This window comes from Paramisgurnus dabryanus, chromosome 4 (assembly GCF_030506205.2).
Source record: "Paramisgurnus dabryanus chromosome 4, PD_genome_1.1, whole genome shotgun sequence".
NCBI classification, from domain to species: domain Eukaryota; kingdom Metazoa; phylum Chordata; class Actinopteri; order Cypriniformes; family Cobitidae; genus Paramisgurnus; species Paramisgurnus dabryanus.
The window spans coordinates 18,309,656-18,327,748 of NC_133340.1; the positions used below are offsets into that span (position 1 = coordinate 18,309,656).

The following is an 18,093-nucleotide window of genomic DNA, read 5'->3' on the forward strand; positions in this document are numbered from 1 at the left end:
TTAACCCCTAGTTGCTCCAGAGGCGTGCAACCTCTGACATATAAAGCAATTGTAAGTCACTTGGATAAAAGCGTCAGCTAAATGAATAAATGTAATGTAAATGTAAATCTGTGTGTAGTGGTTATTGAAGCCTCAAGCTGCAGCCCACTCTTTGTGAATCTTTCCTACATTTTTGAATGGGTTTTGTTTCACAATACTTTCCAGGGTGCGGTTAAACTTTTTGCTTGTACACTTTTTTCTACCACATCTTCTCCTTTCCTTCGCCTCTCTATTAATGTGTTTGGACACAGAGCTCTGTGAACAGCCAGCCTCTTTTGCAGTTACTTTTGTCTTGCCCTCCCTGTGCAAGGTGTCAGTGGTCATCTTTTGGACAACTTTCAAGTCAGCAGTCTCCCCACGATTGTGTAGCTCACAGAACTAGACTGAGAGACCATTTAAAGGTCTTAGGTGATTAGAGTGTGGCACCAGGGGTATTCAATATTGAACCTTTTTACAATATTCTAATTTTCTGAGATACTGAATTTAGGATTTTCCTTAGTTGTCAGTTATAACTTAAAATGAAAAAAAAAACATTTGAAATGTATCAGTCTGTGTGAAATGAATTAATATAAATAAAAGTTTCACAAGTTATTCATGTTTCTAAGGGTCATATAGTGATCTTAATTAGCTTGATGATCGTCACCATTGTTAAGATCCATACTCATACTGATTCTTGATGTTTGTGTTTTTAAATTGCACAGCGTTTTAAAAATTTCCGGATGACAAACTGATATGAGAGTGCTGGCTTTCATACTGTAGTACTACTGCCAAAAATATTTTGATGGTAGATTAATCACTGAGTAAATAAGTCAATTTACTAGATGAAAATCTTAAACATTAGTATTTAAATACCACCATAGAATTGCATGCTTGGCACCACAGTGTCATATGTCCAACTAAAACAAACACTGGTCACCATAATGGTGCCTTTGAATAAAACATCAACATCTAAACCTAATCAGTAAATTGTGTTTTCTACAGAAATATTTTACAGAGTATTCAAAATAATGTTTTATAACAGTTTTAAAATAATAGAATAAATGTTTCTCTGTCATTTACATAACAAGGAAATATATTTTTTTTAATATACAAAACAGGTGTTTTAAACATTGTGTGAACATGAAAACATGACATTGTCATAACGTTTGAATATGATAGAATGTAACATTACTTTTACATTTACTCAAACAATAAACATTCCTAAAATGTAAAAAAAAAAAACTTGTTGGCTTAATGTTATTGGGAAATTTGAAGGAAGGTTCTTAGAACTTTTCTGTTAACTGGAAAACACTTTTATCAAAACTCACTTACAAAAGTGACAAAACAATCGTTTGATTTATCTTAAGAAGTTAATAATGTAAAAACTTTTAGAACATTTCATCAACTTAATTTCTTTAATACAAAATCTTTTGATTTGTTTTCTGCAAAAAACACCAAGATTAAAAATGTAGGATTTATTACTCTGTCTAAACCCCAATTTCCATCCTGAAGCATTTGCATTCCTTTGCTCTCAATGTCTCATGTTGGGTTATGCACATGACCAAGGGATAGAAGATAAAGGCAATGTTTTCAGAGGTTCTGGGCTTTTGCTTTCTCTCAACTTCTTCTTCTTCTGGCAGGTCTCACTGAGCTCTGCTCTTGGCTCATTCTCTATGCTTTTCTTCTTTACCTGAGCTCTGGTGTTCTGGCCATTAGGCCAATCTTACTGTTCTCAATGCTGACACTCTTTTTTCTAAACTTTCCTTCTTTCTACTATCAGGTAATATCTTACATACATTGGAAACAGATTGGAAATCTGTTATTTAGTTTACATTTAATGGTAATACTTAAATGCTACCTATTGCAATACGATATATTCATACTCTAGCAATGCTCTCCGGCATATTGTGTCCGAAACCCGGGAATGATTGCAGTTTTGTTCTCCTTCCATAATCTGAAATCCCTTGCGACACACAGCTACATCCATTGCATTACACACAATGTTTTCGGCTTTCAATCGGCATGAAAGTTCAATAAACCCCCTTATGAATAAACAGAAAGCTCAGATGATTCAAGTCTACTTTGTTCTTCTGTGTTTCTTCTGGTGATTATGAAGACTTTTCGAATAAGCAAATCTCTTTTCACAGATGGAGCAGTGGTAAGGTTTCTCACCTGTATGAACTCTCTGATGGATTTTTAAGGAACCTGACCGAGCAAATGTCTTCTCACACTGAGAGCATTTGTAAGGTTTCTCACCTGTATGAATTATCTGGTGTCTCACTAAAATGTGATGTTGATGAAAACTCATCCCACAAATGCTACAGTGATGAGGTTTCTCTCCAGTGTGAACTTTCTTATGAATACTAAAATGAGATGGATCGGAGAAACTCTTACCACACAGAGAGCAGACGTAAGGTTTCTCTCCAGTGTGAAGTCTCTCATGGACTATCAGATGAGATTTCTGTTGAAAACGTTTACCACAGTGTGAACATTGGAAGAGTTTCTCCTCACTGTGTATTTTTTTATGGAATTTCAAAGAACTTGAATCCCTAAAGGCTTTGTCACATTCACTGCACTGATACGGTCTCTCATTGGTGTGTAAAAACACATGTTTCTTCAGATAAGGTTTGTGGTTGAATCTCTTCTTACAGTGAGGACACTCATATGGTTTTTCTTCTCTGTGAATTCTCTTATGAACTTTAAGATTTTGTTTGGTTCTGAAATATTTGTCACATTCAGTGCAGTGGAAAGGCTTTTCATCACTGTGTGTCCTCATGTGAAGTTTCAATTGAGATAAAAAGTCAAAATTCTTCCCACACTGCTGACAGTCAAACAACAAATTCTCCTCTCTGTGCTCTTGTGAATTAAGTTTCTTCTCTTGAGTTTGTGCTGTCAGACGCTCTTTGGATGTTGATGATGTTATTTCTACATCACAACATAATTCACTCTTTACATCTAAAAAAAAACAAGAGCATAAGGGGATACATTTTGTACAATTTTACTTAAAAATGGGTGACAAATGCATACTATATAAACTGTAAAAAAGTAAATAACAAAAAGTTACAACCAAATTCATGTTAGATGTGCTATACAGTGCATCCAGAAAGTATTCATAGTCCATTCTGAACGCTAACGCATCCGGGTTAAATAAGGAAAGGTCGCATGAACAATTTCCAGTACATTTCCAGAAACTTTACATGGGAACTTAATCTGGGGAATTTTGGAAATATTCAAAATGGGAAACTTAACAAGACTTTATGGGAATGATTTGGAAATGTATATAAACTATGTCATATACCAACATAAACAAACATTTTGTTTGGTCATAAGTGTGCAAGAAAATTGAAAATTTGAAGAATCCTGATACTTAGGCTCATCAAGCCGTGATTTTATGTGACCAAAAATCATATTTTCATTAAATAAATTTGGGCTGCCCACTAATCATTAGTCGACCAGGAAAGGCTTGTTCAAATAAATATTAATTAGTTTAGTCCTTGATTGACAGACATGTGAGGTGGAGTGATCATTTGTAGAGAGTAATTTTTTTATTAAAATGTTGAAGCGCATATTCTGCGGGCAAACGTTATATTCATTTATGATTTTTTTAAACCTCAAAAATATCGCTCAGATGTTTGTAAAGATGCGTGCATCGGCTCAGTTTTTCCTAACCATGCGGACAAACTCTGGTTCTTTTCCTGTGATGCAGGCTAACTTTTTATTGATATTTTCATTTCAAGTCATTTATTTATTTATTAGTTTCTAATTAAAAATATATCCTACACTTATGAAATCTATTTAAATGTTAGGTTTTTTTTTAAGAAAAAATACTCATATTCAAAGCTATATAAAATTCCATGAAATCTTGTTGTTTAAACAAAATTATTCTGCAATTTTTTTAACTGTTATAGGCAACTCTTATAGGCATTTTTTAAATTCCCAATTTATTCCCATATTTTCCCATTAATTCCCATGGAAAGAGTCCATCCTTGAAAATTCCTGGTATTTTACAACCCTATGTGGTATCTTATATAGACAAGTGTGTGCCTTCCCAAATCATGTCCAATCAACTGAATTTACCACAGTGAACTACAATTAAGTTTTACAGACATTTCAAGAATGAACAGTGGATAAAGTGAAGTGGTGCACTGTATACAGTTCTGTGACATCTCATATACACAGCCCAGCGGTATATATTTTTAACTTTAAGAATGTGAAACAACCTCTTACTTACAGTCCAAATTTTTATATATAATCACATCACTGCCACAGAAGCACTATTACAACAGAGCTGTCTTTTGATATGAGTCACATAATGAAACATGAACTGACATGACAATAAAAGGGGGACATATACCTGAAGGAAAAAAGTTATTGCCGTCATCAACTCCATCAGTATTATCTTCATCTTCTGTGGGTTCAGTTTTTGAGTCTGTGGGTTCAGTTTTGATCTTCATCATGACGTTCCTGCAGTCGATGAGTTTGACTGAACACATGTTGAGTTTGGTCTGCAGGATCTGCTGCTGTTCTCCAGCGTTCCAGACAGAATCCAGAGACTCTGTGGAGATTTGATCAGTAGATTCCTCATCCTGTAAGCCCTGATTACTGTCACACACTGTAGTGTCCTGAGCGTCTGTGGGCTTTGACTCAGTATAACAGAGTAAAGTCAGACTGAGCTCGGAGTCCTGTGTGGAAGATTCACAACAAACACACACAGAGTAAGATTAGAAATGATTTGATGTTGTCTGATTCAGGTAAAGGATGTTTAAGCTGTACAAACCTCTCTCTTCAGTCCTTCATCTCCTCTTAACCTCAGCTTTGTCTCCAGTAACGCCACCTCTTTCTTCAGCTGAGAGATTTCTGTGATGAAATCATCAATATCCAGCATGGACAGATCAGTTCCTACTGATTTACAGCACATCACATCCATCATCAACACTAAAATACACAGAGACAAGACTCTGTTTACACTCAATAAAACACTCAAGAGAGAAAAACACTGAGGATACACAAAAACATCACACGCGAGCTCTTTCTTTCTTTCTTTCTTTCTTTCTTTCTTTCTTTCTTTCTTTCTTTCTTTCTTTCTTTCTTTCTTTCTTTCTTTCGTGGGTTTATCTGTGGACTAAAGAGCTGCAGAGCGCCTCCTGCTGTACTGGAGAGAGAAAACACTCAACACTTCATTTATTACATTCATGGGCATCCAGACATCCCAATCTGCAAAAAGTCATTTCAGGGAGGTATCCCGAAGCCCCCCCTCCCCCCAAAAAATAGCATAATATTTCTATAGGCCTATGCAATTATTGGTAACACTTTACAATAACGTCTCATTTGTCAACATAGTTATTGTAGCCTATTAAACATGAACTAACCATAAGGAAATACATTTGTTATTGTATTTGTTAATTTTTGTTAACGTTATACAGCTGTTCATGGTTTGTTCATGTAAGTTCACATGCGGTGCGTTCATGTTAACAAGATTAAATAATAGTAAATGTTTAAATTGACATTAACAAAGATAAAAAATGCTTTGTAAGTGCAATTCATTATACTTCATGTTGCACCCTTTCATTCTGTCCCGTGCATGCGCTCTTGACTGCAAGTGCAAGTTTTTGTACGCTGTCTTATTGTCACTCCCTAGCAAACACAAAACGTTCCCCTAACGTTCCCATCTGGTAAATTGTTTGTGAAAAATAATGCAAACGCATGGAACATTTCTCAACCAATCAGAATACAGCATTCAACAGACCCGTGGTATAAACTTTTAAATTGGATGGCCTACCAAGGCAACTTGGTAAAGCTCCCAGAGCAGCACAGTTAATGCCCACTGCTGTAAGACTCATTCAAGTAAATGAAATGTTATTTGTCATATCTTTTTACCTTAGAGATTACATTCCCAGCAGACATATGACCGACTTCAACGGTGAAATTTGGTTGAAATAATGTCAGTTGTTGTTCAACGTTGAATAAATTAGCAAAATCAAAAAGGTAATTCAACGTTGATTCAACTTTTACCTTGATGAAATGCCTGCTGGGTTATTTTAGCGAATTCTTTTATCTCTTTCTTCATAACGTTAACTTAAATATGTGTTAACAAAAATACATTTTAATAATTTCCCATTGATTTGACACCTCTGCTGAAAAAAGCATACCAGCAAGACCAGCATTGTGTTTTGGTGCTGGTTTGCTGGTGACCACGACCTGCATAATTCCCATGCTGGTTTGGTGCTCGTTTACCTGGTGGTCATCAGCATATCAGCACCAGCATCCCATGCTGGTCATACCAACAAGACCAGAATATGTTGTGTTTTGGTACTGGTGACCACCAGCTAAACCAGCACCAAACCAGCATGGGAAGTATGTTGGTCTATGCTGTTTTATAAGCAGTGTCTTATGAAGAGAATTTAAGGGTGAAGCTTTTGATATTGTTGTATCTAAAAACTGATTGGCAACTAACTGCAGATCTGTAAAGTGTTTATTTATCTGTCAATAAATATCTGTTTTAAGTCCTCTATATCTCGTTGAAGTCAGTATATATTTAAAAAAAAAATACAATGTTATCTAAATACATTATGTGATGCTGAGGTCTTTTTTAAATTAAAAATAAGCTTCAGTTCATGTTTTCTGAACAATAAACAGTGTTTAACACATATTTTTTTGTTTTATTATTTGCATTCAGGAATATCACAATATAAAGGTTAGGGGAACGTTCCCTAAACCTAGAGGGAACTTTCTATTGACGTCAAAAAAAAACTTTCCTGCGGAACCAGCAGGGAGGGTATCTATTCCAAGAACTAAGTGCTAAGATTCCCAGATCGTTCTGGGAACCAAAATTGTAAGCTGTGACTCCAGTTCAGTTGGTGGCAGTAATGCACCAAAACTTGGCTTGCCAACCGCCTACAAGAAGAAGAAAGAGCTCACGTGTGATGTGTTTGTGTATCCTCAGTGTTTTTCTCTCTTGAGTGTTTTATTGAGTGTAAACAGAGTCTTGTCTCTGTATATTTTAGTGTTGATGATGGATGTGATGTGTTGTAAATCAGTAGGAACTGATCTGTCCATGCTGGATATTGATGATTTCATCACAGAAATCTCTCAGCTGAAGAAAGAGGTGGCGTTACTGGAGACAAAGCTGAGGTTAAGAGGAGATGAAGGACTGAAGAGAGAGGTTTGTACAGCTTAAACATCCTTTACCTGAATCAGACAACATCAAATCATTTCTAATCTTACTCTGTGTGTGTTTGTTGTGAATCTTCCACACAGGACTCCGAGCTCAGTCTGACTTTACTCTGTTATACTGAGTCAAAGCCCACAGACGCTCAGGACACTACAGTGTGTGACAGTAATCAGGGCTTACAGGATGAGGAATCTACTGATCAAACCTCCACAGAGTCTCTGGATTCTGTCTGTAACGCTGGAGAACAGCAGCAGATCCTGCAGACCAAACTCAAGATGTGTTCAGTCAAACTCATCGACTGCAGGGACCTAATGATGAAGATGCGAAGAGAAACCACAGAGGAAGATCACACTGATGAAGATTGTTTTATTTCTTCAGGTATGTTTTCTCATTCAGTATTTTTCCATAAAAAAAGTTTTGTTATGAACTAGAACTTTCAAGATTTTTGTAAGATAAGATTATGTTGATACTGTATTTTTAGTCCATTTCAATTCGATAAACTATGCAATATAAATAATAATAAAAATGTTGGGGTATATTGAGAATGTTACATCATAACTATTATCATTAGTTTTATTCATTTCAAAGTCCCGGTCCACAGCACTGGTGGTGATCTAAGATGAGGTTCTGTTGACACCAATAAACAAACACTCACATATATTTGTCCTGACACAAAACGGTTTAATGTTTGTGTGTGAATTTAGAAAAAGATATGTTAAGAATGTGTGAGAGCGTATGTGACATTGCAAGTGTAAAATAAATGCACAATTTTTTTGAAAGGTGGAAATCAAGCTGCAAGCAAGCATCTAGGGCTGCACGATAAATCGCATGCGATACCACGCGCATCTCGTCAGTAATGCCGGTTCCTTGATTAGTATTAAATCACCTTCGGCTGCTTTCAGATGGAGCGGCATTAACTGCACAGAGCCGTAGTTCCCCCACAAACTGGGCCATATCGCATACATATCGCAGGCGATACGTCCGCGATAATTAATGTGAAATTGCATCGATTGTCAGTGAAATACGGCTCTGTGCAGTTAATGCCTCTCCATCTGAAGGCAGCTGATGGTGATTTAATACTAATCAAGGAACCGGCATTACTGACAAGATGCGCGTGCCCTTACGAAAATTAACCATGGTTTTACTACAGTTAAAACCAAAAAACCATGGTTACTGTAGTAAAACCATAGTAACTACAAAATAACCATGGTTTTGACAATCATGGTTTTCAAAAACCATAGTTAAACCATAGTTAGTGTAGTAAAACCATGGTTTTGCTGATAGTAATCAATACACCAAAAAACCATGGTTACTACACTTTTACCACAATATAACCATGGTTAATTTTCGTAAGGGTGGTATCGCATGCGATTTATCGTGCATCTCTAGATGCTTGCTTGCAGCTTGATTTCCACCTTTCAAAAAAAATTCTCGCTAATTATGATCTCGCTTATTTGGTTCTTTGAACACCACTGCTGTTGATGATTAGTATGGCAGGGTTGAATTATCTGAGATCACTGCGCGTTTGTGCACTGCAAGAATAAGCAAAACATATCGATAGTAGAAACACTGATCAGCAACGTTGTGATTGGCCAGTTGTTACAACTTGCGCTTACGCAGCCTACGGAGGCTTCTCTGCTGCTGCTCTGTTCCCCCGCCCTCCGAATTGTCATAAGTTACTAAAAAAAGTGCGTACACTACGCTTATACTCTCTCCTGAATACAGAGGAGTCTAAGATGGCGGCGCTACCGGAAGGTAGTTATTTACGCTAATAAAGTTTTAAATATGGATATTTCTACAACAACACCACGCGGATTAACCTCAGAAGACCTTTATTTATCATCCTGGAGCCGTTTGGATTTATTTTTGAAGGATGGAATCACTTTTTTTGGACTTGAAGGTCGTGGACCCCGTAACATTACATTTAATCAACTGAAAGATCTAAAACATTTTCTAAAATACCCGAAAATGTGTTTGTCTGAAAAACGATAGACATTGTAGACAACTCGGACAGCTTGGGGGTGAGTAAATCATGGGTTTAATATCATTTTTGGCCGAACTATCCCTTTAAGAATAATAATCAAAACACCTGTTACACAAAAACAAGTTGCACAAGTACAGAAAAAGAATATTTGTTATATTATATATTTTTTAAATAACATCGCTAAAAGATTTAATTAATCTATCCTTTTTTATTACGTGTTAAATTTGAAAAGCTATTAATCATGCATCTTACGCAGATTGCGCTTGTATAATGGAGAATACGCGACTGCGTCAGACTTTCCGTATCACATCCGCTTAAAAAGGTACAAACTAATCTTGTTTACATGAAATAAGCCTGCTCCCGAGCGGTGATGACATTGTTTTAGTTATTTAACAGAAAAGATACATTCAGCAACAATTATCCAGCGTACAGAATTTAAGTGTATTTTTATAATTTCAAAAATAACAGATGTGACATTGCTTCCAATGTAATATCACCCAACTTTTACACAATTTTTAACACTGCACACACAAGAACGATTATTTAAGTAAACCTATAACAATTAAATGACATGGTCCCAATAGATTTCAGTTTTCTTTGCAATAGCAGATGTATTTTAAAATACTGCTTCAACAGCTACAAAAAAATTAACATTAAAACACATGTCAAAAGGAAACACAGTTCACAATAATGTGGTTTGTTGAAATTTCAATATTAATGGAGGGTCCAAATATGATATTGTTTCAATGATTTCTTGCAATCTGGGAAATCTTAAAGTTTATTTTTATAAGCAGAGCAATCATCTTGTTCCTGTCAATTGCTTACAAAAATGAAACGTATTTAGATGTTTTTTAAAGTACGCAAAGTCTGAAAGTTAACCGACTTGTGATGCTTTTGGCTGGATTTTAGTGCCAAAAGTGTAGGATTTAAAAACTGAGTTCAGAAGAATACACATTATACTTATTTGGCGTTAATATGAAATTGCAGTTTCACAAGACACTTGTTTTTCCTCAGAAAAAGTTGTTTTTATATGCTAACAGCTCTATTTACGCCCTTTACAACACTGTTTTTGTGCATGCTTATTTATTTTACGTACACTCTTACAAATGTTATCTTGCCCATGCTATTTTTTTTGCATCATTTTACTTTTATAATACAGAATTCTCAATTTATTCTCTTCATATTGCGATTTGCAGTATGAGTCAAATTTTTTTATGCTCTTGTGTTACTTTCAGATGAGAAGAGTGATTCATGTTGTGATGAAGAAATAACATCGTCAACATCCAAGGAGCGACTGACAGCACAAACTCAGGAGAAAAAACTTAATTCAGAAGAGAACAGAGAGAAGAAGATGATGATGACAAAGAAGAAGCCGTTTCACTGTCAGCAGTGTGGGAAGAATTATTTTGCAACAACATCTAATATAAATGCTCACATGAGGACACACAGTGAAAAGTCTTTCCCCTGCACTGAATGTGACAAATATTTCAAAACCAAAGGAAATCTTGTACTTCATCAAAGAATTCACACAGGAGAAAAACCATACGAGTGTCCTCACTGTGAGAAGAGATTCAACCACAAACCTCATCTGAAGAATCACTTGCGTTCACACACCAATGAGAGACCGCATCAGTGCAGTGAATGTGGAAAAACATTTAGGGATTCAGGCTCTTTAAAATCACATCAAAAAACACACTCTGGGGAGAAATCCTACCAATGTTCACACTGTGATAAACGTTTCATTCATAAATCTCATCTGCTATGTCATGAGATGATTCACACTGGAGAGAAACCTTACGTCTGCCCTCACTGTGGAAAGAGCTTTTCTGATCCTTCTCATTTCAGAGTTCATAAGAAAATTCACACTGGAGAGAAACCTCATCACTGTAATGTCTGTGGGAAGAATTTTAAGCGACGTGAACATTTAGTGGCACACCAGATAACTCATACAGGTGAAAAACTTTACAAATGCTCTCAGTGTGAGAAGACGTTTGTTCGACCAGATGTCCTGAGAATCCATCAGAGAGTTCACACTGGAGAGAAACCTTACAACTGCTTGATCAGTGGAGAGAGATTTGCTTATTTAGGAGGTTTTTACACTCACAAGAAGAAACATACTGAAGAACAAACACTTAAATGAACATAGCTTTAAATGGAAACAAGTATTTGTTAATGTTGTTTAAGTGAAAACAAGTCAAGTGAACTTAAATGCAAATAATTTTGTGTGAAATGAAGTGGATGTAGTTGTGTGTTATGCTCTCAAAAAAGCTCATTGGCATTGATCCAATCATGGACAGTGGTTCCACATGATTGGCCCATGTTTCTTAACATGAAATGAACATGTAAGCTCTACTCAATTACGTTTACTTAAAATAAAAACCAAATACTTCATGTAGACACAACATGATTGAATCACATAAACCCAACAAGATATGTAAATGAAAACCAATTTGTTTAATTCACTCATTGGCTAACTTTTTCAAGCAATGCACACTGATATGAAGGTCAGAATCAAAAGCTGATTGTGGCATAAAAGTGACATGAGCAACACACATGACACTCTGAACATATATTTTGAATTTGTGCCCCTCGGAAGGGCAGTCACCAGCCACCACTGGATATAAAATAAGTATTTGGTGTCCCAAGTGCGTATGTGAAATTTTAACTCAAAATACCCCACAGATCATTTATTATAGCATGTTCAAATTGCAAGCAAAAATGTGTCATTTTTGGGTGTGTTCTTTAAAAGTCAAATTAGCTGATGAAATGCAAACACTGATCACAATGATGGTGGTTTGTTGAAATTGAAACTTAATTGTGCTGTCAATTCTTTTTTTTATCTCTCTTTCTCTCTGCACTAAATGGCAGTGCTGTGGTTAAGGGGTGGTATTATTATAAGAAGATTCACTTTTGACAATTCCTTTAGCAACATTCAAAATATTTTCAGCCAGTCTGTTCTTCACCTAAGCAAATGATGTACTCTTCCGCACAATGGTAACCTCTTACCATTATCTGCAGGCATGTGAAAAATTTGGTTGTTCAGATTTCGCCTCTTTTGTGACATCAGCTCATTTGCATTTTAAAGGACACACGTTTTTGCTCGTACCTACAAAGTGGCAATTTTAACATATGCTATAATAAATTATCTGTGGGGTATTTTAAGCTAAAACTTCACATACTTCAAATACAGTCATTTACATATTAAAAAAGCTCACAATATGACCGCTTTAACAGATGAGGACAAGTGACGTCAAATGCATAGTGTACAAGTTATTAAAAATCAATTTGTACCATTCTATGAAAAGTGCATACAAAAGATTCCTTTAAATTAAGTAATGAAACTTAAAGATAACAATTCACTCAGGAATTATGGTTTAATCAGTCGATTTAATCAGTATTTATTTTCAAAACGAATGATCACATTTTGTTAGCTGTATTTAGGGAGGCTATTAAGAATCCAATCTTATCCAGAAAGAATTTATTCATTTTAGAAAACTGGCGGCCTATGATGCAAAGATATTTGCACGCATATTAGCGGAAAGATTAGAGGTTTGTCTTGAGTAGGCATGGGCCAGTTACCGGTTTCAAGGTATACCGAGGTTTAAAACAGTCAAGGTTTCAAAACCACTTAAATGTTCTGTGATACCGTCTCCAAGGTATGAGCTGTGCTTGTACAAAATTCATTAAATCATGAAGTCATGTCATTGATTTGATGTTTACATTTAATATACATTACGAAAATATTATATATGTTTTAAAAGCATATTATAATTTAAAGGCTTAATTGTACCTGGCATTTGAAAATAACACATTTTAGTGTTGCAATGGCAATACCGCAACACCGTGAAACCGTGGTATTTTTGCTAAAGGTTATCATACCGCCAGAATCTTATACCGGCCCATGCCTAGTCTTGAGCTTATAGTGGCAATCAGGATTTATGAAATCTTGACATATTTGTAGTGAAATAAGGCTCATTTTGAATTTATTACATGGATAATAGTTTTGTTTTCTTTTTAAGCATTTAATACAATTTAGCTCAATTTTGAAATGTTGGAAGCATTAAATTGTTTAGATTTTTTTGTACAAGCTGTTAAACATTATATTACTTTATTAGCTCAGTTAGGATATCACATGGAATTAGGGATGCATAATGATTAATCGCGATTAATCTATAACAGAATAAAAGTTTTGTTTACATCATATATGTGTGTAAACTGTGTATAATAATTATGTAAATATGCATGAACTAAAGTGATGTTAATTAGTGATGGCAAAATAGGATCATGAAGCTTCACGACAACTTAGATAACTTATGCCATCTCGATCTTGAGAGGGTGCAGGGTGGTCTTAAACTTATCAACAGAAACTAAATACATTTCTTCAAGGTATAGTTTACTGTAGGGGGAAAAATAACCTAACCATCCATTGGCCCAATGGCGGAAACCAATCGGCATAATGATAATGGTTTTATATAATCACATGTACATTTAGACCTATGTATTGTACGCATTAGGTACCGTCTAACTGGAATTTTGGCTGATCCTAGCCTGATTTCAGTCCTTACAGATACATCGTTATTACTTGCAGTATCAACATAGCAACACAGAATAAAATCAAACATAACAATTTATTAACCTGGTAGGAAAAACTTAATTGAGAAGCCAATTTATAATTCGAATATGAAACAATCAGATGTAAAACCATTGCATACCTGCTAAAACGATAAAGATCTGGTTACAGATTCCTCAAAATAAAATGAAATACATGGCGCTGTGTCAAAGATACAGCATCATGGGGTGAATTTCTATGTATAGAAAATCATCCTGAACCATTTACAAACTTTTCCTTAAGTATTCAGAGAGAACAAAGCATATAAGAATTGGTTGCTGTGAACACTAATTTGCATACAGTGCGTGATTGGTTCATGCCAAGAGGATGTGTCTATCACCACTGAGTGATGTTTGCTTAATGTAAAACTGACTTTTGTCAGGGTTTGACACCATAATACATTACCCCAAAATATAAATGACGTCATCATTTTCTAGTCCTCATGTTGTTCTTTCTATTGTGAGTCCTCTGATGAACTGTAAAAGTACTTGGGTCAGAAAAGTTCCTTCCACAGTGAGAGCAGACGTAAGGTTTCTCTCCAGTGTGAATTTTATCGTGGTAAACTAGGTAATATTAATGACTGAAACGTTTATCACAGTGTGAACATTGATGGAGTTGTTCTCCAGTGTGTAGTGTTTGGTGTGATTTTAAAATGCTTGACTTTGTAAAGGTTTTTTCACATTGACTGCACTGATATGGTCTCGCATTGGTGTGTAAACGCATGTGTATCTTCTGATAGCCTTTTTGTCTGTATCTCTTCTCACAGTGAGGACACTCGTATGTTTTTTCTCCTGTGTAAATTCTTGTATGAACATCAAGAGTTCTTTTGGTGCTAAAGGATTTGCCACATTCAGTGCAGTAGAAAAACCTTTCATGACTGTGTTTTCTCGTGTGAGATAAGAAGTAATACAAACCTGTGTAATGAATGAGTGATGAATGAAGTGTTGAGTGTCTTCTCTCTCCAGTACAGCAGGAGGCGCTCTGCAGCTCTTTAGTCCACAGATAAACCCACTAAAGAAAGAAAGAAAGAAAGAAAGAGCTCGCGTGTGATGTGTTTGTGTGTCCTCAGTGTTTTTCTCTCTTGAGTGTTTTATTGAGTGTAAACAGAGTCTTGTCTCTGTGTATTTTAGTGTTGATGATGGATGTGATGTGCTGTAAATCAGGAACTGATCAGGGCTTACAGGATGAGGAATCTACTGATCAAACCTCCACAGAGTCTCTGGATTCTGTCTGTAACGCTGGAGAACAGCAGCAGATCCTGCAGACCAAACTCAAGATGTGTTCAGTCAAACTCATCGACTGCACGAACCTCATGATGAAGATGAGAAGAGAAACCACAGCAGAAGATGATCACACTGAGGAAGAGGACAGTCATGATGATGACGATGATGATTTTATTCCTTCAGGTTTGTTTTTCTTGGTTTTCTGTTAAGGGTAATGGGTTAAAGGGGACAATATATAAAATAAGTCTTTGGTGTCCACAAAGTGCTTATGTGAAGTTTTAGCTCAAAATACCCCACAGATAATTTATTATAGCATGTTAAAATTGACACTTTGTATGTGCCATTTTTGGGGGTGTCCTTTAAAATGCTAATGAGTTTATCGCTAGACTAAATTGCAGTGCTGTGGTTGGATGGTGCAGATTAAGGGGGGGCGGTATTATTATAATAAGATGATCACCGTCTGACATCACAAGGGGAGCCAAACTTCAATGACTTATTTTTTCCACATGCTTGCAGAGAATGGTTTATCAAAACTAAGTTACTGGATTGATCTTTTTTCACATTTTCTAGGTTGATAGAAGCACTGGGGACCCAATTATAGCACTTAAACATGGAAAGAGTCAGATTTTCATGATATGTCGGTTTTTAAATATTTTAATGTTTTCATCTTAATTGCATTTTCATGTCTATCATAAGTAGTTTCTGAGTAACTCTTATGCCGATTATGCTTAATAACCTGATAACACTTGGGGTCATGTAAACACGTAAAACGTTTTTCTTTTATGGGGGAAAGCCCATAAATGGAGTAAGCAAAAACAGATTGGCACTGGTAGTTTTTTGCTCAGAGTTGATATTATGCAGCAGCCGAAAAAAGTCCCCTTGGTAACTTTCAATAGCAGGGGACTTTTTAGGCGCTGTGTGATGATATGGCGCCTCATACTGCCATGTTACAGCAGCAAAGTCCTTGATTATTACGCCAGAATTCAGAGTATAGTTCCTAGCCATATCGGCCTAGAAAATCACAACTTTTAATTTTGGGCCTTAGTACACAATATAACTACAGAAGATTCAAATTATAAATAGGAAAAATATTTAAACTCTTTGGTTATTTATGAGCGTGATGCTAATGGTCTAATCAGATTAAGGTGAAAAGTGGTACCGCCAGACTCTGAGATCAGCTGAATGGATTTCAAAACGGTAAAAATCAAACGTTTAACGCTAGGGGAGCTGGAAAATTAGCATATTTAAAAAAAAATGTAGAGTCACTTTAAGAGGTATTTAAGAAATCCTAATATCCTTTTCGATTCTTCTTCTTAATGTCTTTTGGTATATACATTTTGAGGCCCTGTATTGTACAGTATAATGCCAGAAAAGTGCAAATTCTAAAATTGTACCCATTTTCGATGGCCCTTTAATGCATTTAATATTTTGCCTTTCATCATCATTTTAGTATTACTTTCTCCAGAAAAAGAGTCAAAAATTTGATCCAGAGATCATCTGGTTGATTTGGCATAGAATGGCTCTTTTCTCTTTATAAAACTATAAAGTAAAAGATTTGATCATGTTTCTTTCAGATGTGAAGGGAGAAGAACTGAAGAAGAAGTTGTTTCACTGTCAGCAGTGTGGCAGGGATTTTGTCTTCTTATCTCATCTGAAAGTTCACATGAGGACACACAGTGGTGAAAAACCTTTCTACTGCACTGAATGTGGCCATTACTTCAGCACAAAACACAGTCTTGATTCTCATAAGAGAATTCACACAGGAGAGAAACCATACGAGTGTCCTCACTGTGAGATGAGATTCAACCGGAAACATCATCTAACGAAACATGTGCGTTCACATACCAAAGAGAAACCCTATCAGTGCCGTGAATGTGGAAAAACATTTAGGGATTCAAGCTCTTTAAAATCACATGAAAAAACACACTCTGGGGAGAAATCCTACCAATGTTCACACTGTGATAAACGTTTTTGTCATAAATATCAGCTGGTATACCACAAGAGAATTCACACTGGAGAGAGACCTTACTTCTGTTTTTACTGTGGTGAGAGCTTCTCTGATCCAAGTACTTTTTCATTTCACAAGAGAATTCACACTGGACAGAAACCTCATCACTGTAATGTCTGTGGGAAGAGTTTCAGTCGCCATGGCACGTTAGTGAGACACTTGAGAACTCATACAAGAGAAAGACTTTACAAATGTTCTCAGTGTGAGAAGACGTTTGCTCGACCAGATGTCCTGAGAAAACATCAGCGAGTTCACACTGGAGAGAAACCTTATGTCTGCTCTCACTGTGGAAAGAGATTCAGTGATTCTGGAAATCTTCAGAAACATCAGAAGAAACATACTGAAGAACAAACTACACTGAAATAATTGTAGTGTCTCAATCTGTATGTCAGTCAAACCCAGAGTCCTTTCTGTCAGTAGAGGTCAATGTCACAGAGTTTTTATCAAGAGTATTTATGTGGATTGGAGTATGGAGCCAGTTATTTCTGATCTTAATTTTTTCTTCTTTTATGTAAGAATAATCTGATTAAACATATTTGCCAACACCAGACAAAACTCAGGGTTGTAGCGAGAAAATGACACATCTTCTTGACTTCAGTAAATATTAGTCAATACTCATTTTCTGTCAGAAAACGTCTTACTACACATCTAATAGATCCGAGTAGAAACATACATCTGTGTTTTTTTTTACTTTGTTCTTTACTTTTATTTATGTTGAGTCATTCGAAACCACTCAATATTATGGCAGTAAAGATTTTATTAAAACATATAATTTGATATCACAAAAAAATGAAAATGAACACAATTGTGTTCTGCTGATAATCTCATTACCATAACACGTCCCAATATATGTTGTAATTTATCAGAGTACAATAAAACAAATCTAAAAAAAATTGGATGACACATGACATGTTCTCATTCTTAGTATCATTTTAAAAGGACTGTTTACATGTACACACAGATATTTACATTAAATTTGATTTTGTTTCAAGAAACACATCTGCCAGTGACTTTGAAATAGCTACCAGGTTAACTCATTACCCATACAAGTAGTTTCCCACATTTAATTTTTTTACAATT

General features: G+C 35.7%; 2 protein-coding genes across 2 annotated transcripts; one reads left to right on the forward strand and one right to left on the reverse strand.

The window, feature by feature from the left end:
• Nucleotides 1–935: 935 nt before the first annotated feature.
• On the reverse strand, nt 936–5,117 carry LOC135750670 (uncharacterized). The gene is made up of 3 exons (XM_065269634.2): nt 4,796–5,117; nt 4,373–4,700; nt 936–2,973 (listed from the first exon to the last, which is right to left on the reverse strand). The coding sequence occupies exons 1-3, from the start codon at nt 4,946–4,948 to the stop codon at nt 2,096–2,098; spliced, it is 1,359 nt and encodes a 452-aa protein (XP_065125706.1). The 5' UTR covers nt 4,949–5,117; the 3' UTR covers nt 936–2,095.
• A 1,798-nt stretch (nt 5,118–6,915) lies between these two features.
• Nucleotides 6,916–18,093, forward strand: LOC135752345 (uncharacterized). The gene is made up of 6 exons (XM_073814438.1): nt 6,916–7,180; nt 7,276–7,567; nt 10,409–11,302; nt 14,549–14,673; nt 14,816–15,188; nt 16,580–18,093. Exons 1-6 carry the CDS (start codon nt 7,028–7,030, stop codon nt 17,377–17,379), a joined length of 2,637 nt encoding a protein of 878 aa, XP_073670539.1. The 5' UTR covers nt 6,916–7,027; the 3' UTR covers nt 17,380–18,093.

Coding starts and splice junctions, on each gene's coding strand:
- LOC135750670 (XM_065269634.2), bottom strand. CDS start 4,948: ATGATGGATGTGATGTGCTGTAAATCAGTAGGAACTGATCTGTCCATG. Junction 4,701..4,795: donor ATGAAGGACTGAAGAGAGAG/GTTTGTACAGCT, acceptor TCTTCCACACAG/GACTCCGAGCTCAGTCTGAC. Junction 2,974..4,372: donor CAATAACTTTTTTCCTTCAG/GTATATGTCCCC, acceptor GTTTTTTTTTAG/ATGTAAAGAGTGAATTATGT.
- LOC135752345 (XM_073814438.1), top strand. CDS start 7,028: ATGATGGATGTGATGTGTTGTAAATCAGTAGGAACTGATCTGTCCATG. Junction 7,568..10,408: donor AGATTGTTTTATTTCTTCAG/GTATGTTTTCTC, acceptor TGTTACTTTCAG/ATGAGAAGAGTGATTCATGT. Junction 11,303..14,548: donor GAAACATACTGAAGAACAAA/CACTTAAATGAA, acceptor CTCTTCTCACAG/TGAGGACACTCGTATGTTTT.